General features: G+C 41.8%; 2 protein-coding genes across 2 annotated transcripts in view; one reads left to right on the top strand and one right to left on the bottom strand.

Annotated features, from left to right (window-relative positions):
* Positions 1-467: 467 nt before the first annotated feature.
* wfs1b (Wolfram syndrome 1b (wolframin)) lies at positions 468-11,154 on the bottom strand. Its single transcript, XM_086314988.1, has 10 exons — positions 10,964-11,154; positions 9,275-9,670; positions 5,471-5,547; positions 5,144-5,288; positions 4,860-5,033; positions 4,694-4,774; positions 4,399-4,559; positions 3,242-3,478; positions 3,037-3,155; positions 468-2,895 (listed from the first exon to the last, which is right to left on the bottom strand). The coding sequence occupies exons 2-10, from the start codon at positions 9,666-9,668 to the stop codon at positions 1,347-1,349; spliced, it is 2,937 nt and encodes a 978-aa protein (XP_086171114.1). The 5' UTR covers positions 9,669-9,670; positions 10,964-11,154; the 3' UTR covers positions 468-1,346.
* Positions 11,155-13,022: 1,868 nt separating this feature from the next.
* The window catches only part of jakmip1 (janus kinase and microtubule interacting protein 1), a 30,334-nt gene continuing 27,321 nt past the window's right edge, over positions 13,023-16,035 (top strand). Inside the window, exon 1 of the mRNA XM_086314940.1 lies at positions 13,023-13,120. The gene's annotated coding sequence lies outside the window, so the exon portion shown is untranslated. The remainder of the gene's footprint in view (positions 13,121-16,035) is intronic.

Below are 16,035 nucleotides of genomic sequence, written 5' to 3'. Positions count from 1 at the left end.
CTGTCTTCTGTTGGCTTCTTCCAGCAGGATATCACACCATGTTCACTACCACGTTCAAATCATCTCAAACTGGTTTGTTGAGCATGACAGTGAGTTCACTGTGAGAAAATCAGTGAGTTCCATCTTAGCACCTTTGGGATGTGGCGGAACAGGAGATTCACATTATGGAGGTGCAGCTGGCAAATCTGCAGCATCTGTATGATGCTGTCATGTCAACATGAACCAAACTCTCTGAGGAATGTTCCCTGAATCTTGCTGAATTTGTGCCATGAAAAATTAAAGCAGTGCTGAAGGCAAAAGGGAGGTCCAGGGTACTAGCAAGATATGATTAATAAAGTGGCCAGTGAGTGTTTAATGCAAGAAAAATCCAATAAATTACATAAGGGCTAGGATCTTGTTTGAATTTTGTGTCTAAAGATCAGTAAAATATAAATGATTTTTTAATAAAACTGCAACACACACACATTTGATTTCTTAAAATATTTATAGGACACAGTACAGAAAAAAGTAGTGACAACCTAACTTAAACCACATCATCACTCTGGGATCGCAAATATATTAATCAATATATTAAATCCCTGCACAGCAGAGATGACGACAAATACAGAGAAGACAGACATGAAGGTAAAGAAAGCCAAACCTGGTTAACTGTTCTGTAATAAATAAAAGCTCTGATGCAGCAGAGCTCTTAGAGACTTAATTTAATCTAATTGCTCCCAAATAATATGCTTCAGAAGGCACTTGAAATCTGTATGTACGTTAAATAATTATAGGCAAAACATATCTATATGACAACCTTGCCTTCAACAGCGGTAGCTACACAACGATGCATGTGCACTTCAACAAGGCAAGTGCAGAAGATCAACACTGATGGTTTTGGCCACAAAAAGTCACGACATACAGAAAGATTTGCAGATGTAGTGTTTGCATAGCATCCAGTAACAAATCAAAATCATGTCATTACTATACTTAAGATGATTAGCTTAAACCGGATGAAATGTTCATAACAAGCTGAACACAGCGAGGTTTACATGACGTTTTTCCTCATGTGGCGTTCGGCAGTAAAGTACTTAAAAACCACATTGTTGTGTGCTTCTTGTTTTTTAGCATTAACTGTTTCTTCATTATATGTAGTCACGCATTTTGGCTCAAAAGCCACACACACACACACACACACACACACACACACACACACACACACACACACACACACACACACCTGAAGGTCCATCTACTTTTCTACAGTAAGACACTCAAAAATATTGCTGTCTGATTCTTTTAAGATCAGTGGGTAAAAATCATTAGTGTTCTTCACTGATGACAGTGTTATCCCCCAACCATCTCGTCTATCCTCCCTGCTTTGTCACAACCTCTGCTTCGGTCTCCGTCTCTGAGTGTTGTCCGAGCTGTGCAGTCAGGAAGGGGTTGAAGAAGAAGTCAAAACCGAACTGGAGGGCATTCTGGGCCGTACGCCTCCAGTCATGTTCAATCTTGTACTGTCTGCGGCTGGGAAGGCGGGCGTCGCCGCATGACATGCAGTGAATGGCTTTCAGTTCAAACACAGGCCATTTGGAGCCTAAACGCCCCTCCAGTATGGTACTGAACTCCACCAGGCTGCCAGTGTTTAAGTGTAAAAGCACAGACTTGAACTCGTTACTAGCCCGCAGTACTATGTCCTTAGTAGCGTCTTCATCCTCGATGATCGTCCCGTTCCTGGATTTCCTCTCGAGCGGCATGCCCATTGTAACTTCAAACTTGTATCGGTCAAACCGTTTGATGTGACATTCGTGCTTTGCCAGTTTTTTAAGTTTACACAGAGGATCTTCAGGAGGAGGAGCTGGGGCGGGCAGAGGCTGGGGCTCGGCGGTCGCATTCTTCAAGTCATCACACAGAGGATATGGCTCACCGTACAGGCACCGCATCCAGTTCCCTACAAATACAGGCAGCAGGTTGATAACCGACTGCGGCCCGTTCTCAATGTCGGTCACACGGACATATTTGAATCGTCCCGTCCATGTGACACGATGTCCTTCCAGATGAGAGCAGAGAATCTGGGTTTGGGCCATGTTGGACTCCTTCCAGGCCAGAGGGCCGCAAAGGTTGCTGTACTCAGGCCACGTCAGGGTGGAGTTGTACACCTTCATGCCCTCAGACCTGTAGACGTACATCCAGCAGAAGAGCACCACAGCACTGAGCCAAACCAGGATGAGCTTGACAACACTGCTCCGCGACAAAGACCGAAACACCTTGATGGGGTTGAGGCTGAAGCGAGTCCAAAGCCTCAGCACCACCGGCACAAAGCAAACAGTCAGCGTGACCACCATCTTGGTGACCTCCAGGGTGAGAAACCACTGCACTAACTGGATGATGAGCATCGCAGCCATACCCAGTGAAAGTATAGGAAGGGCAAACAGGAAGAGGAAGTAGCCCACACATGTGCGGATGAGTCCTATTGCTGAGGCATTATTAAGGAACACCAAGCAAAGCTCGCACCAAGTGAAGCAAACCAAGTAGGGCACCAAGCACAGATAGGTGCCCTTAAAGCCTCTCAGCTGGGCCATACGGAAGAGGAGATAGACAAGGTGTCCATACAGCAGACATGGCATCCCCAGGTTTAATGCCACGATATCTCCAAGAGGCACAGTGATGAAAGTCTTCCCGAACATTCGGAGGAACCACAGGGACTCCGGGAAGAATTGAGTGAGGGAGCATGCTCCAGAGAGGACCTCTGTGACGAGGGCTTTACGAGCGAAGAGCTGAGCTGAGGCATGAAGGCTGAGGAAGGCGGTAATGGTGAAGAAAAGAGCAACAGCAGCCAGTTCTGAGCAGGGGATCCAGGATTTATCAGCTACAGGGAAGGAGAAAACCACAAAGACCACCGAGAGCAGGAAGTACCTGATAAAGCAAAAAAAAGTAATTGTTCTCCTGCAGAAACAGTTCAATTCTTCTTTATGGTAATATTAAAGGAAGAAAAGATCAAATTGAAGCTAATCTTTACATTATTAAACTACTGGAAACTGAGTGATGTGGACTTACAGATAAGGCTCCAAGTGTGTCCATCCAAAGTTGGTCTCAGCCTGCTCCAGGTCGAGACCAGGTTCAAACTGAGCAAGCAGGTCTGTCAGAGCCTGGAAATGTTCCCACGCTTTAGAATTCTGTAGAAAAAAATGTTTTGTTTTAATAAAACAAAGGTACTATATTATCAGAAATCAATAAATACGTCTAGTACATCGTGACAAACCTGAAATACACGCAGTGTGCAGATGACCATGGAGAAGAACGAGAGGTAGAAAACCAGCAGGGGGATGATGAAGATGAAGAACTCGATTGTGAGGTTGGAGATGATAAAGAAGAATATAAGTGCGTTAACGTGGTGGGTGGGGATCAGGGCGCTGAGCCACTGCATGCCCGCTCGTGACGCCCAGTCGATAAGATGCTCTTTTATCTCGAGAAGGGCGTATAGAGGAAACTTCAGCAGCTTTGAAAAAAAACAAGGAAGACAGAATCAGTACGTCGCAGAGATGGAATCAGACAAACAAAATTTTTAAAAATTGAATGACTAAAAAACTTTTTCTGGTGATGTTAAAACAGCTGCCTTGATAAGACGAACCTATGAAACCCACTTCCCACAGGGACTTGAAGGCTATTTAAGGTGTTTCTTTGGGGAAATTTATTTATTTATTTATTTTTTAGAAATATGGTGGAAAAAGAGAAGGTGCAGATCTAGTTAATGAGATGATCCTGAGAAAATCAGTTTAGTTTAGACCTGAACACTTAAAACTAGCTATACAACTGATGCTTCCCCCCCTTTTGATGAAACTATTAATTATTATTCATAATCTGGTCCAAAAGAAGCCAGGAATACTCCCCGAAAAAACAAACAAACAAACAAACAAACAAAAAAAGAAGTTCACCGGAAATCTGAAGTCCCAAAAAACATTATCATTTGTGACTGGTTAAAATTTTCAGTGCACTGCAACTTTTAATGTTCATTCAGTGAGTGTATTTGAATTATTTCTGGCTGTTAAATTAAGGATCATATCAACTGACGACTACACAGGTGAAGCTTTGGCTGCACACCTGGTCGTGCTTCAGGTGAATTTATGTCAGGTGAACATTCACATCCTGACTGATCAAGCTTCACTTGAGCTGTTATTATGTGTAATAAACCAGCTTCCAACTGAATATTAACACAAAGGAATGGAAAATGATTTAGAAATATAATTAGATGGTTGATTTTCTTCCACAAAGGCTAATAGTGAAAGAATGAAAACATAGCAGGACCGAAACTGATTAAGTTGCAGAATTTCTTTCACTTTTTCACAGATTTACTAAACTCAAGACAAGCAGAGCGTGAAAAGAAGATGACAAAGGCAGACCACTACCCCCCCAAACCACCTTTTGATGCAGGGGCAGTTCATCTGGATTTTTCACTACTATTTCATCATCGTCATCATCATCATCCCCTCCTGCAGCAGCCATAACTGGTGAGGGTGCAATACCCTGGGCGTACTTCTTGGTCATCTCAACAAAGTCATCAAGACCCACATGGGAACTGGCTGCAAAGAAGTACAGAAGAAATATTAGTACTTTTATTTTACTCTGACAGGTCTGTAGGACACTTTGGGCTTGAGGAAATGACAAATTGTGCATGTTTAATCCCATTAGAAGACACATTTCAGACCACACATACCCTCACTGGTGACCATAGTCTCCAAGACTCTCCTCTGTTTCTTAGCAGACCTGTTTAGGGGACCAGGGGAAACTGGTGTGTCTGCAGAGGGTAGAAAGTATAATTTAAAAAAATGAATGCCTTCAAAATGTAAATGATTTGAAATACAGTATTATTCCTCTCGGACCCGGCTCTGTGTTAACATGTTCAACGTTCTCTAGCATCTCAGAAACGGGCACCGACTTCTTCCTCTCTGGGTTTAACTTCCAGTACATGAGCAGAGCTGCCTTCCTCACTCCTCTCTCAAAACGAGTCTCTGTACACAACTTCTTCACCTCCTCAAAGTTTTCCAGTGTGATGCCTGAAGAACAAATGAGGATGAATGCACAGACGAACATTAGCTCAATCATGCTCCAGTTTCACACTGGTTCCATTCTTCTAAAAGCTGTGCACTAAGAGTAGCAGTCATACCTTTCCTGGAGGCCAAACACTGCTGCAGCAGTCTGACCGCATCCTTGCGGCCCTGTTTAGCAGCCTGGACGAGCCAAGTGACCGCTGTGCAGTTGTTCAGTTCTTCATCGCTTTCTTCTGCCAATGCCAGGAAGTAGCGGCCCATCTGTGCAGACACACACAGACTTTTAGACTTGCAACACAAGCATTACTGTGACTTAGTGACCTGTCCGTCCTATCAGCATGTCACTCTAAAATAAAATGTATAATTACTTAGCTCATATGCTCTGTCATCACCATATGGCGACTAAAGTCCACAGTGTCTGCAGTATGATCATTGCCACTAACCTTAGTCTGTGCTTTGGCATCACCTGACTTTGCTCTCTCCTCCAAATCCTCAAAGCTGACCTCCTCCTCTGGCTCCTCTGAAACAGAAAATACATTTTCAAAATCCATCCAGTAGATTTTAGGGCTCTTTCAAATCTTTCCACCTTGGACACCTACTAAGGTAACCCTTGTTTTTCTTTTTTTTGAAATCATTGTTTTCTGTGGTATTTCTAGCCCGCTTCCAGAGCACTGGGTGTGCATCAGAGGCCAGTTAGGGTGATATCTGCTTGTACAGCTTACTGGGGCTGGCCTTGGAAAAACTAAGAACCTATTTCGTTTTAAATATCTTTATTAGTAAGCATATATAATACAAGTTATAACTGTTAGGCTGAAATTAATGCTTCAGTTTTTAACCAGTTAGTTTTGTAATTCCTAATAGAAAGCTCTGGAAACTGGCATGATAATGACAGAAACTAAGGGTTACCCCCTAGTAGGTGTCCAAGGGGCAAAGAGTTCATTGAGACCTGCTGGATTTGGAAGGGACCTTTGGTTCCATTGTTTCAGAGTCAATGGGTGATTTGAATAGGGTTTTGGTTAGATCCTTTAAATAAGATGTGTATTTAACTCGAGCTTTAGACATTTTCAAATGTGTTGTTTTACCATATAATATACATACAAATATCACATTTGTAAATTTTGAAGGTTTAATAGAGTGCCAGTCCATTTACAGGGCTAACACAGAGAGACAGAAAGACAACCAATCATGCTCACTCCTCGCCAACTGAAGCCTAACACTAGCCCTTTACTTCTGCCAGCAGCAATTATGATTGAACCACCGCTGAAGTTCTGTTAGTTGTGTTAATAAGGCTGAGCAAAACATGCCAGTGACTTTAACACGACTTCAGTGGTTTTATTTTCCTAAAGTTTTTTTTATTTATTTATTTATTTATTTTTAACTCAAAATCATATAGAAAGATGCCATTTGTCCAGGGAACCGAAGTCACACCAACTTCCAGTTTGTCTTACAAAAAACCTCCCTGCTGTACTCTATGTGATCATTTCAGGGACACAGCTTTGAAAGTGAGCACAGCTGTCCCACACAGGGTGCTGTTTAAACCTTCTGTTAGAGAGCAACAGCCAATCAGAGGATGGTGGCCTTAAAGGTAAGAGAGATAAAATAATTTGGTTCAGGCAGTGGATGAATGACGTTGTATAAGAAAAATATAAATTACTTGAACTCTAATTCGCGCAGAGCTAACCAAGAAAAGTCCAAGAATAAACATATGGAGCTTGATATTATGCCCACTTAAAAAAAAACAAAAAAAACACCCCCGTTCTCTGCGGCCTGCTGGAGCGGGGGGGCTAGGAGGAGTTGGCCGTCCGACTGCAGTCTGGAATGTGGGGCCTCCCTGCTGCTGCGGAGTCGGGGCGGTCTGCCTCTCCCCACCGCAGGGAAAAGGGTAACACCACCTGGGTCTGGGTGCAGTTCCCCCCTCCAGGGGCAAGGGTACCTAGACCCGGTTCGTAGAGTACGCTTGGGGAGTGTGATCGTGTGTACAGCGTCTCTTTATGTCTGTCTCCACGTTGGTTGAGTGTGGAGTAAGTGCATATGAGAGCATGAGGGTGGGAATGGATGTTTGTGTCTGTGTGTGCCTGTATGTCTGTGTCTATATGTCAGGTTGGGTATCAGACACCACCTCTCTGGGGACATCTCAGGCCCTCCAAGGTTTGGAGGCCTATCTCCCCCTACCACCACTTCCCCTGCCAGTGGTGGACTCCCTCAGGTGTCGGTGCGTTGGTGGTTCTTTGTGTCTGGGGGTGGGCGTCCGGGTACACACCGGCTCACTCCTTGGCGGCCGCTTATCAGGGCCTGGAGCCTGGGGCTCGCTCGGGCCACTTCGGAGGTGGGGTGCCCCCGGCCTCTCGGCCTGGGGCTCGGTCACTCAGGCACAGCTGGCTGCCGGCGGAGCCCACGGGCGCGTCACTGCAACTCCCCCTGGCTTCTGCTCCGCGGCTGCTGAGTGAGCCCTCATCTGGGACTCTCCTCAGCTCTTACTGGGACAGTGGCGCGGCTGCCCCTCTGTTGGTCTTCCTTGGTCTCTTGTGTTCTGGGGGCCTCTGGATGTCTGGAGTTTTGATCTCCTCCATACCTGCTTCATACCCTGGAGGACGGGGCTGTGGCCCCCCCACACTCCCTAGCAGATCGTTACATGGAGAAACCTTTGGAATGCAAGCATGCTGATCCACACAGGTATGCACACAGGTGTACACACGGGTATTCACAGACGCGGACTACAGCTTTCTTGGCTGCTGCCTCAAAGCACATTGTGCGCTGTCTATCTTGCGTGCTGCACAATATCGTTTATTATTTAGTATCTACTGATATTTACTGCTAGCTAGTTTATTGTGATGGTGCCGTTTTTTTTTTATTATGTTGCTCTTTGTTGTTTGCTTTCTCTTCTGTTTTTTTTTCTCCATACAGGTGACCCAGGTGTTTGTTTTGTTTTTTTTCTTTCTTCCCCCCCTTCTCACCGTCTCTTCTCCCCTTTGGTTTTCTTTCTCTCCCTCTCTTTCTTTCATTCTTTCTCCCTGTCCTATCCCCCAGTCATGTCTGTCCCGTTTGTAGGAACTGAAAATAAAATAAATTCATAATTATAATAAAGGTCAATCAAATGGACCAATATGGCAAGGCCATGATGATCCACTTGGTAAAATAAATCCGCTTGGCATCTTTCTTGGCCTTAAGACAACAATTCTGATGGCTAAAGATCCAAACGGGACACAAAAAAAAAAAAAAAGCAGCTATTTAATATATTAGGTTTTCTTCAGGTTTTTCGAAGGAGCAACTACTCCTTATTACTCTACATTTTTAAATACTCTGCAGATGTTCCCAACAAACAAAAATAGAAACAAGAGACCAGCACAGTGTGGCAATCTGTGACATCAGTGATCCCAGAGCATGAGCATGAGTCACATCCTTCTAGAAACAGCTTTGGCCTTGACAAGACCTGATAATACCACAGAGCCCTCTTGGTTTAATTATCATCTTCCTTTGGCTAATGATTTCTGCTACTCTTAAATCCCAGTTCTCCAAAGGAACAGGATCTCACACCGAAAATGTGTCTGCTTCCCGTAAAGTAAGCGGTCATATTTGTTCTGTTTAAAACTAACAGCAGGAAAAACAGACGTGGAAACACTTTTCCGTCATGCAGGCTGTAAGTGATACTGGTGAGTGAAAGTGGTCTGCCTGTGCCTGCGGATCTCAAGAAGCAGAAGAAATTGTGAAGCATCCAGTAACTTACACTGGTAAAGCCACGTACACTTTAACCATCTGCCTGAGCTCTAAAATAACTGTTTATTTAGCACAGCAAACAGCTGCTGCTCATTCTCCTGGTGTGCAAACACTTCCACAGTGGTGCAGTCCATCTCCCTGTTTTACTTTCAGTACATTCAGAACTTTAAGACACTTAATTATATTATTTTAGACAGTTAAAGAAACTGGAAAGTGTTTACTTATGAAATGACTGAGCAGGTAAGCTAAGTATATAAATCACTGCAAAGGGTTAAAAAGATAAAAAGTGCTATTCCCCTTCAACCAAAAGACGTCTTACTTGCATACCATATTTGTTTAGTTTAAAAAAACACATGTGAAACCATCTTTTCTCTTCAGGTCAGCAAAAAGGGAGAGGCTGCTTTACATGCTGAGGTAAATGTCTGTGGTCATGGAAACCCTGCACTGCACATACACAGTAACCTGGGAGTGTTGGCTGCACTGATTCCTGAAGAAGTGCAAAGTGAAGGTCGAAGGTCAGTTTTGATTCTCACCTTGCTCTGGTGTGGGAGGAGTGTGTGGAATTGTTGCAGGACCTCCAGCAGCTGATGATCCAGTCATGGGATTCCCCGTAGACGCGGCGTTTAGCTGAGATCTGCCCCCCTGGGAGAGGCTCCTGATTGGTTGCCGAAGAGGCGAGGTTGTCGGTGTGGAAAGGGAGGAAGAGCGGTAAAGAGGATTTGGGGAAGTCCGAGGGGAGGCAGTAGAGGGAGAAGATGAGGGTGTTGCTGGAGGTGTTGGCATTGTGAGTTTAGGATTTGGCCAGTTTGAATTTGTCGTAGTTGAGTTGACAGATGAGCTGCGAGAAGAAGGTCCGGGTCTCAGGGTGGTAGGAGACGAAGGGTCCAGTTTGGAGGCGGATGAACTGGCAGTTAGTGAAGGATCCATGGCTGAAATTACATCAGATTTTTTAATCAATTAGGAATGTTTTGGGGAACAAACACAATCCCTGTGATTTATGAAAAATTATGAACAAAACATTACTGTGGTAATACTAGTAATGCTGCAGTGTGTGAAAAACAGCAATGCATATACAGTATGAAGCACATGTTCAAGGACAAGCAGCTAACAGAGTGCACCTGTTGCAAAGTAACAGGTGTTTTGAAAGGTTGTGTTCCCTCATCATCACATGAGTGAGATTTTACTGGGGGGGGGGAAACAATCAAACAACCAGTCACAGCCGATGGCTGTCTTCCTTGAGCCTGGTTTTTGCCACTGTCACCAAGTGCTTACTCATAGGGGGCCATGTGATTGTTGTGGTTTCTTCCCATTTTCAATATTCTAGTGTCTTTACAATATAATATAACGTGTCTTGGTAGGACTGTTGTTGTGAATTAGTGCTATATAAATAAAAATGAACTGAATGCAGTATGTACCAAATATTCATGAGGAATTTTTAAATTAGATTTTTAGTGTGTTTGGTTTTTTTTGTTTTTTGTTTTTTAAGTGTGGAGGGGTGTGCTTGGTCTCACAAAGTGTTTAGGAAGGTGGTATGTCAACCACATGAATACCACTACCAAAACTTCTCAGAATTTATAACAAGACTTTCAATTGTCTTCAGTAAACCTCTCATAGGTTTTAATATTGTGCATAACTGATGTAAAATGTGTCATTTGATTACTATAAAAGAAAAGCTGCTTTCATACTACAGACGAAACCAACAGATCTCAGCCACGTAGCTCAGACTCAGGCAGATTTCCAAAACAAATGTAATATTTACCTCTGTTATCCTAGAAAGCTCCTTTCCTTTTACTAATTGAGGGCAAATAATCCCACACACAATTTTGTTCAGATGTGTGCTACGAAGTCTATAGTCTATTTTAGATATTATTAACCGAGCCCTGGGTAGCTATATTGAGAAGGTGACATCCTTAAAGTGCAATGACTGCAAATCAAGTGTCCTGGTGCCCCTCTTGGATAAGCAGGACAGGGCTCCGATGACAATAACTTTGCCGATAAAGGGGACTTCCAAACTAAATTTAGCACTCTTAATAAACGTTAGCGGCAAAAAGAACGCTATATACACACATACACAATGCCATTTCTATATATAGGGCTACTGCATTTGATATTAAAAATACAGCAGCAATTGGATGTGGCAGGAGGCGTTAGCTGAAATAACCGGTGCTTTAGGAGCTAACGCTAACGAGCGCTGACATTCAACACTTCTAATGTCGGCTTACCTTTCCCGTGACAACACCAGTTTAATTAAACCCTCCAGATTAAATTGCTTCTCGGTTTGTTCACTATTTAGAGTCCCAACTCATTCTTCCACCCCCCCTGAAATCCGCACGTCCTCTGTTTTTTGTGGTCAAACTCCAAGCACACACGACGCGCCGGAAAGTCTGTCAGCTGCTCCACTCCACGTCCACGCCCACTTTTCATTCTGCGCAATGTGATTGGAAAGCGCCGAAAGCTTGTTTTTATTGATTAGGATTTGATTGGCTGCAGTGGCAGGAAGTTCAAATAACCCTAAAGTCAAGAGAAATCAACTGTCGAACGACTAATATATCGAGAACATTTGTTAGAATTCATTTAGCATGAGGACAGAAAAAAATGAGTTCAACGGACTACGTCTAACAACGAGTTACTATTTTAGAGCTCGAGGTTCCTTTAAATTCTCCTATTTGTTTTTATGAGTCGTTTATCGATGTATATTTTTTATGCTCGCAAAAACGCAATATTGATTTTGTACCAACAGATGGAACACTAAGATGGAACACTAAACTAAACTTAGCTATAGTCATAATTAAATGTATGGGTTTTGATAATTGAAGTGGATTTGTTTTGTTGAAAAATTATTAGAAAAGAAATGTGCTTTTCTTTAGTATTTATTTAAATACTTTTATTCTAAGTAGAAACATAATCCTTCCCCTGCTCTTTCTCCATATAGCAAAGATTAAATCCTTTGTTTATTATGTATCACTATTATGATATGATAAAGAATGATGCTGTAATGAGGGAAAGATGCAAAGCTAGGACTGTCAAATTGATTGTGGAAATTTGCAAAGATAGTGTAATTTACTGTAAGTCAAATTTAAGAAATACCAGTGTAAGGTGTTACGCCAAACAATTAAGCAATCAGGTTTACTTTAGAGTCTTTCTCCCACAAGCATGTGTAATAATTTTATCCAGACTCCACAGATTAAGATCCACACATAGAGTGCAGACAAGTTAAAGCTATTTACAGGGTAACATAATAGATTTTTTAAAAAGTGTGACAGCATGCCACTAAATATATGAATGGAATGGAATAAACATCTTGCAGGTTTCATTCTGTGAAAAATAATGTGTTGATTGAGATCAGACTATAAGATCTGCAAGAGTCTCAGTAACAGACAAGAAAAGGAAAACATTCAGTTCAGACTATGCTCGGAGGAAGGGCACTTAGTAAAAAAAAAGGAAGGAAGGAGTGCAGACAATTAAAGGAGTTTAAAGACATTGGGACTCGGGGGGGGGGGGGGGGGTGGGGGGGGAAGAGTGAGATTAAAGTTCAAGTGTAGAAAGTTCAAGAGTAGATAGCACACTGTGGGAAAAGATGGAAATGAGGGCAGTAATTGCTTAACTGCAGTTGCACTAAAGCAGTTATGCAAATGGTTCTCGATTAGTAGATTAACACAATCCAGTTGAGAGGATAATCAGGACCCTTACAGTGCTTTTGGTCTCTCACATGTATGCACACCTGCAATCTGCATACATCAGGAAATCTGTCTTTTAAATGGGCTTAGACACACATGCACTCAGAGATGTGTCTCTCCTAAACTAAGCAAATCAGCTCTGGATAGTTATTTGTATTATTTAGCTTGTTATGAGTCCAGATCTTTTGATTATGCAAATCCCCTTTGCAGATTTGTCAGGACTGCACTGCCCGTGCCTGAGACGGTCACAGTCAACAGTTGTGGGTTTTTAAAATGTGGTAATTACTGAGGTAATTGAACCCTGAAACAGGCTGTTCTTAATAACTCCAGTCTGCTTGCTTTCTCTCTCACTTTCAGTGTATACCCTCCAGGAAGTAATGACTCAAGACTCAAGCAATGGAGACTCCCCATCATGTTTTCTGTCTGGTAAACTTTCTCATGCAGCTGCAGTGATTGGAAACGGTTACATGACACAACATGGCACTGAGAGATTTTGTCCAGGATGCACTTGAATCGCCTCCTCTGTCTCTAGGTAACAGGTCTCTGTATGTAAAATAGAAGCTTCGCCTACAGAGTCCCCCTGTAAACCCAATATCTCTCACAGGAAGAGCAATCTGAGAAGGAGGAGGAGGAGATGAGGTATGGTCTGTAACCATAGCAACCAGAAGGGTTATATGAGAACGGACACTGACTGGAGTGAAGGTGAGTATTTCTAACTCAAATGCAGCCCAGTCACTGTTTTGACCTTTGAAGTTGCTCTCTGTAGAGAAATGGGCTGCTGTACTGGGTGCACTGCATCCAGCTGATACTTTGGTCAAATACAAGACCCAAGGAACATTTTTGTAAAGCACATAGTCTTTACGTAGCATTTGTTGATAAGAAATATATAAACGACATCACAGGCAAGCAACATGTTGTCCTGCAATCCGCTTTACATTGAGGATTGAAATGAAGTAATCCAACTCTCATACAGGGCCACTGTCTAAATATCTTGAAACATGAACCACTTGGATTAATATAACTCCAAAAAGTCTCAACGTGCTTAAATCACTGGAAATTCCAACAGGCTTTTTAAATGTGGAAAACTCAACTCCTTCCCATGGGTTAATTCCCAGCTTCAGGCAGAACTCACATATTGATCTGGCAGTTTTGAGCCTTGAGAGAAACAAGGGTGGAGGAAAACACAGCACTTACACAATGACGGCAGAAATAATTGCATGGAAACAAGCTTTAGTTGTAACTGTTTAGATCTTGGTTGTTGATCTTGATATTACGTGCTTTGTCTCAATAGATGAAAACGCCACAATACTGGTACAGAATTTAATGTGATTTTAGATGTAGTAATTCACAGTGCATAGCATAAATACAAGCTCTAAAGTAAGATTTCTATCTTAATATCAGAGGTTCAATTACAAACTGAAAAGTTATGCAACACATTGTTTAAACTTTTTTCCACCCCAAAAACGATGCTAATACAACACAATAACTGCTGTGGCTGACTCACACTCCCCGTGATGTGGCTATAATGGCACACTGTATTTCTTGAGCTTTTAAATACTAGTGCTTTCTAGTGGAACATCTGAGTGCTTTTGAAAGCAGTTTTTCCATTAAACATATCGTATTTTGGCTAAATGGTCAACGTAGAGAAAAATCTTCTTTACTTTCTTTGAAAGTGCTTTAACAGGTGAAAACGCCTTAAAGACCGATGAAGTCATTCATTCATAATCTGAATGAAGGTTTTGGAAATAGACATGGAACATCAGGCTCTGATTTTTAGTGACTAACAGCAGTGAGTCATGCCTGGGAATCCTAATTACCTTCATATGAAAGTGTTACGTCAGCATGAGCACTGGAGGCTCGAGTTTACGTTGTGTTAAATAGGTCAGTTTAGTGGATGGCTGCAGACATGGACTAAAAGGTGAATGTTTCACCAGTCATGTGACTGCCTGTGTGTTTCCATAAAATCCTGCATAAACAACTAAGTAGTTTGATATATTCCTCATCTGATTCTTAGGGCTCCCCTGAATACTAAGAGCCATCTCTAAAAGTTTAATCTGCACACAGTCATGAATATGTTAAGCTTATTATGGACAGCTCTCAGGGATATGCCGAGAAGCTAAGATGATTATGTTAAGTTAATAAAAGCGGTGACTTCCCACTTTACCACGTTTCTTATAACCAGACAAAAGAAATGTAAATAAGCTGATTTAACATTTAGTTAATTTACAGAGAGAAATCACAAGACCTAATCACAAGGTTAGATTGACGTCAAAAGGAAAAGTTCCTTTATCCTGTTTCTGTGAACTCTACTCCTGTTGTTTTTTCAGAGTGGGCACTGTACAAAAACAGACTAAAAAAATATAATGCTGGCTAAAAAAAAAAAAAAAGTACCTCAGGCAAATCAATTCACAGAAACAATCGTTACAGTTCTCTCACATTTGCACCATGAGACAATGCTTCACCAAAATAAAACCAAACACACAATTATTTCAATATTTTTTGTTGCTGTTTCTTTTGATTTTAATCACTCCATCTGTGTGTCTGCTGGCCTGAGCAGGAGCATGACAGCAGTGCAGCCAAACTCACCCTATCTGCTTTGCCTGCATTATCTCACTCTAAAATGTCCTGTACATGCAAATATGATCCGTCACAGCTCGGAATAGGTCACGACACAGGCAAAGACTAATGTACACAATTAAAACTCCTTACGGACTGTGTGTTTTGCCTCTTCCACTTCCTGTGCCTTGAAATAATGGGCCGCATATGTTGCTGCCACAGAAAACTGTGAGCATGCATGTATGTGGCCCTGCTGGTGAATGGCAGACAGGCAGGCACAGTGTGGAGAGGCAGAGACAGGCAGCTGTGCGTAAGTAATACAGTCTCTAGAAACTGGGTCACACTCACGCCACTGTCATAATATCAGAGTATTTCACCTACTTTTGTGATCTGACAAGTCATATTGTCCTAGAATAAAAGAAATATACCCATACACACATGTAATTACATCATTTAGAGCATCACAGTAACACTATTGAGCACACTGAGGTTGTATGATAAGGTTATTTAGTTCATACAATGAAGCACGGTAAGAAGCACAGTAGGTTTTAAATGAAATATACTGAAAATTATCAACACCATCAAATTTATAATTAATAATTAACACAATACAAAACAAGCACAAAGGACGATTCAGAGGCATCAATAAAACACTTAAACTGATTGCAAAAGGATTTTGGGGGTCATAAGGTGAAATGATGAAAGGATATTAATCAGAAACAGTGTGTTAAAAAGTAAGAAAATAAACTTGGAAACACATAAGAAGACAGTAATACTCAACTTTGGCCTTATAAAGATGTAAAGGATAATGAATCTGAAAATATTATTCATTTTTCTATTTTTTAATTGTATTCCTTATTATCTGGCGTAGACTAATGTCCCAATAAGCAAATATTTGAAATCAATCAATTCTGATAACTAATGAAGGGAAAATATCACACACACCCCCGTTGAAAGCTCTTGATAATTCTGTCGTTCACAATACAAAACACAAACACAGGCTCCAAGTAAAAACTTTGATATTTGTCTTGGCAGAATTTCAATTTACAAATTAAAAAGTA

The sequence above is a fragment of the Aulonocara sp. 'chitande type north' Nkhata Bay genome, linkage group LG2 (assembly GCF_057382095.1).
Source record: "Aulonocara sp. 'chitande type north' Nkhata Bay isolate Kocher_YH1m ecotype deep benthic linkage group LG2, A_spYH_male_GT1.1, whole genome shotgun sequence".
Classification (NCBI taxonomy): domain Eukaryota; kingdom Metazoa; phylum Chordata; class Actinopteri; order Cichliformes; family Cichlidae; genus Aulonocara; species Aulonocara sp. 'chitande type north' Nkhata Bay.
The sequence above is the reverse complement of the archived record's forward strand: the minus strand, read 5'-3'. Positions and strand labels throughout refer to the sequence as shown.

Coding starts and splice junctions, on each gene's coding strand:
- wfs1b (XM_086314988.1), bottom strand. CDS start 9,668: ATGGATCCTTCACTAACTGCCAGTTCATCCGCCTCCAAACTGGACCCT. Junction 5,289..5,470: donor ATGCCAAAGCACAGACTAAG/GTTAGTGGCAAT, acceptor GTGTCTGCACAG/ATGGGCCGCTACTTCCTGGC. Junction 3,479..4,398: donor AACTGCCCCTGCATCAAAAG/GTGGTTTGGGGG, acceptor TTTTTTTCAAAG/CTGCTGAAGTTTCCTCTATA.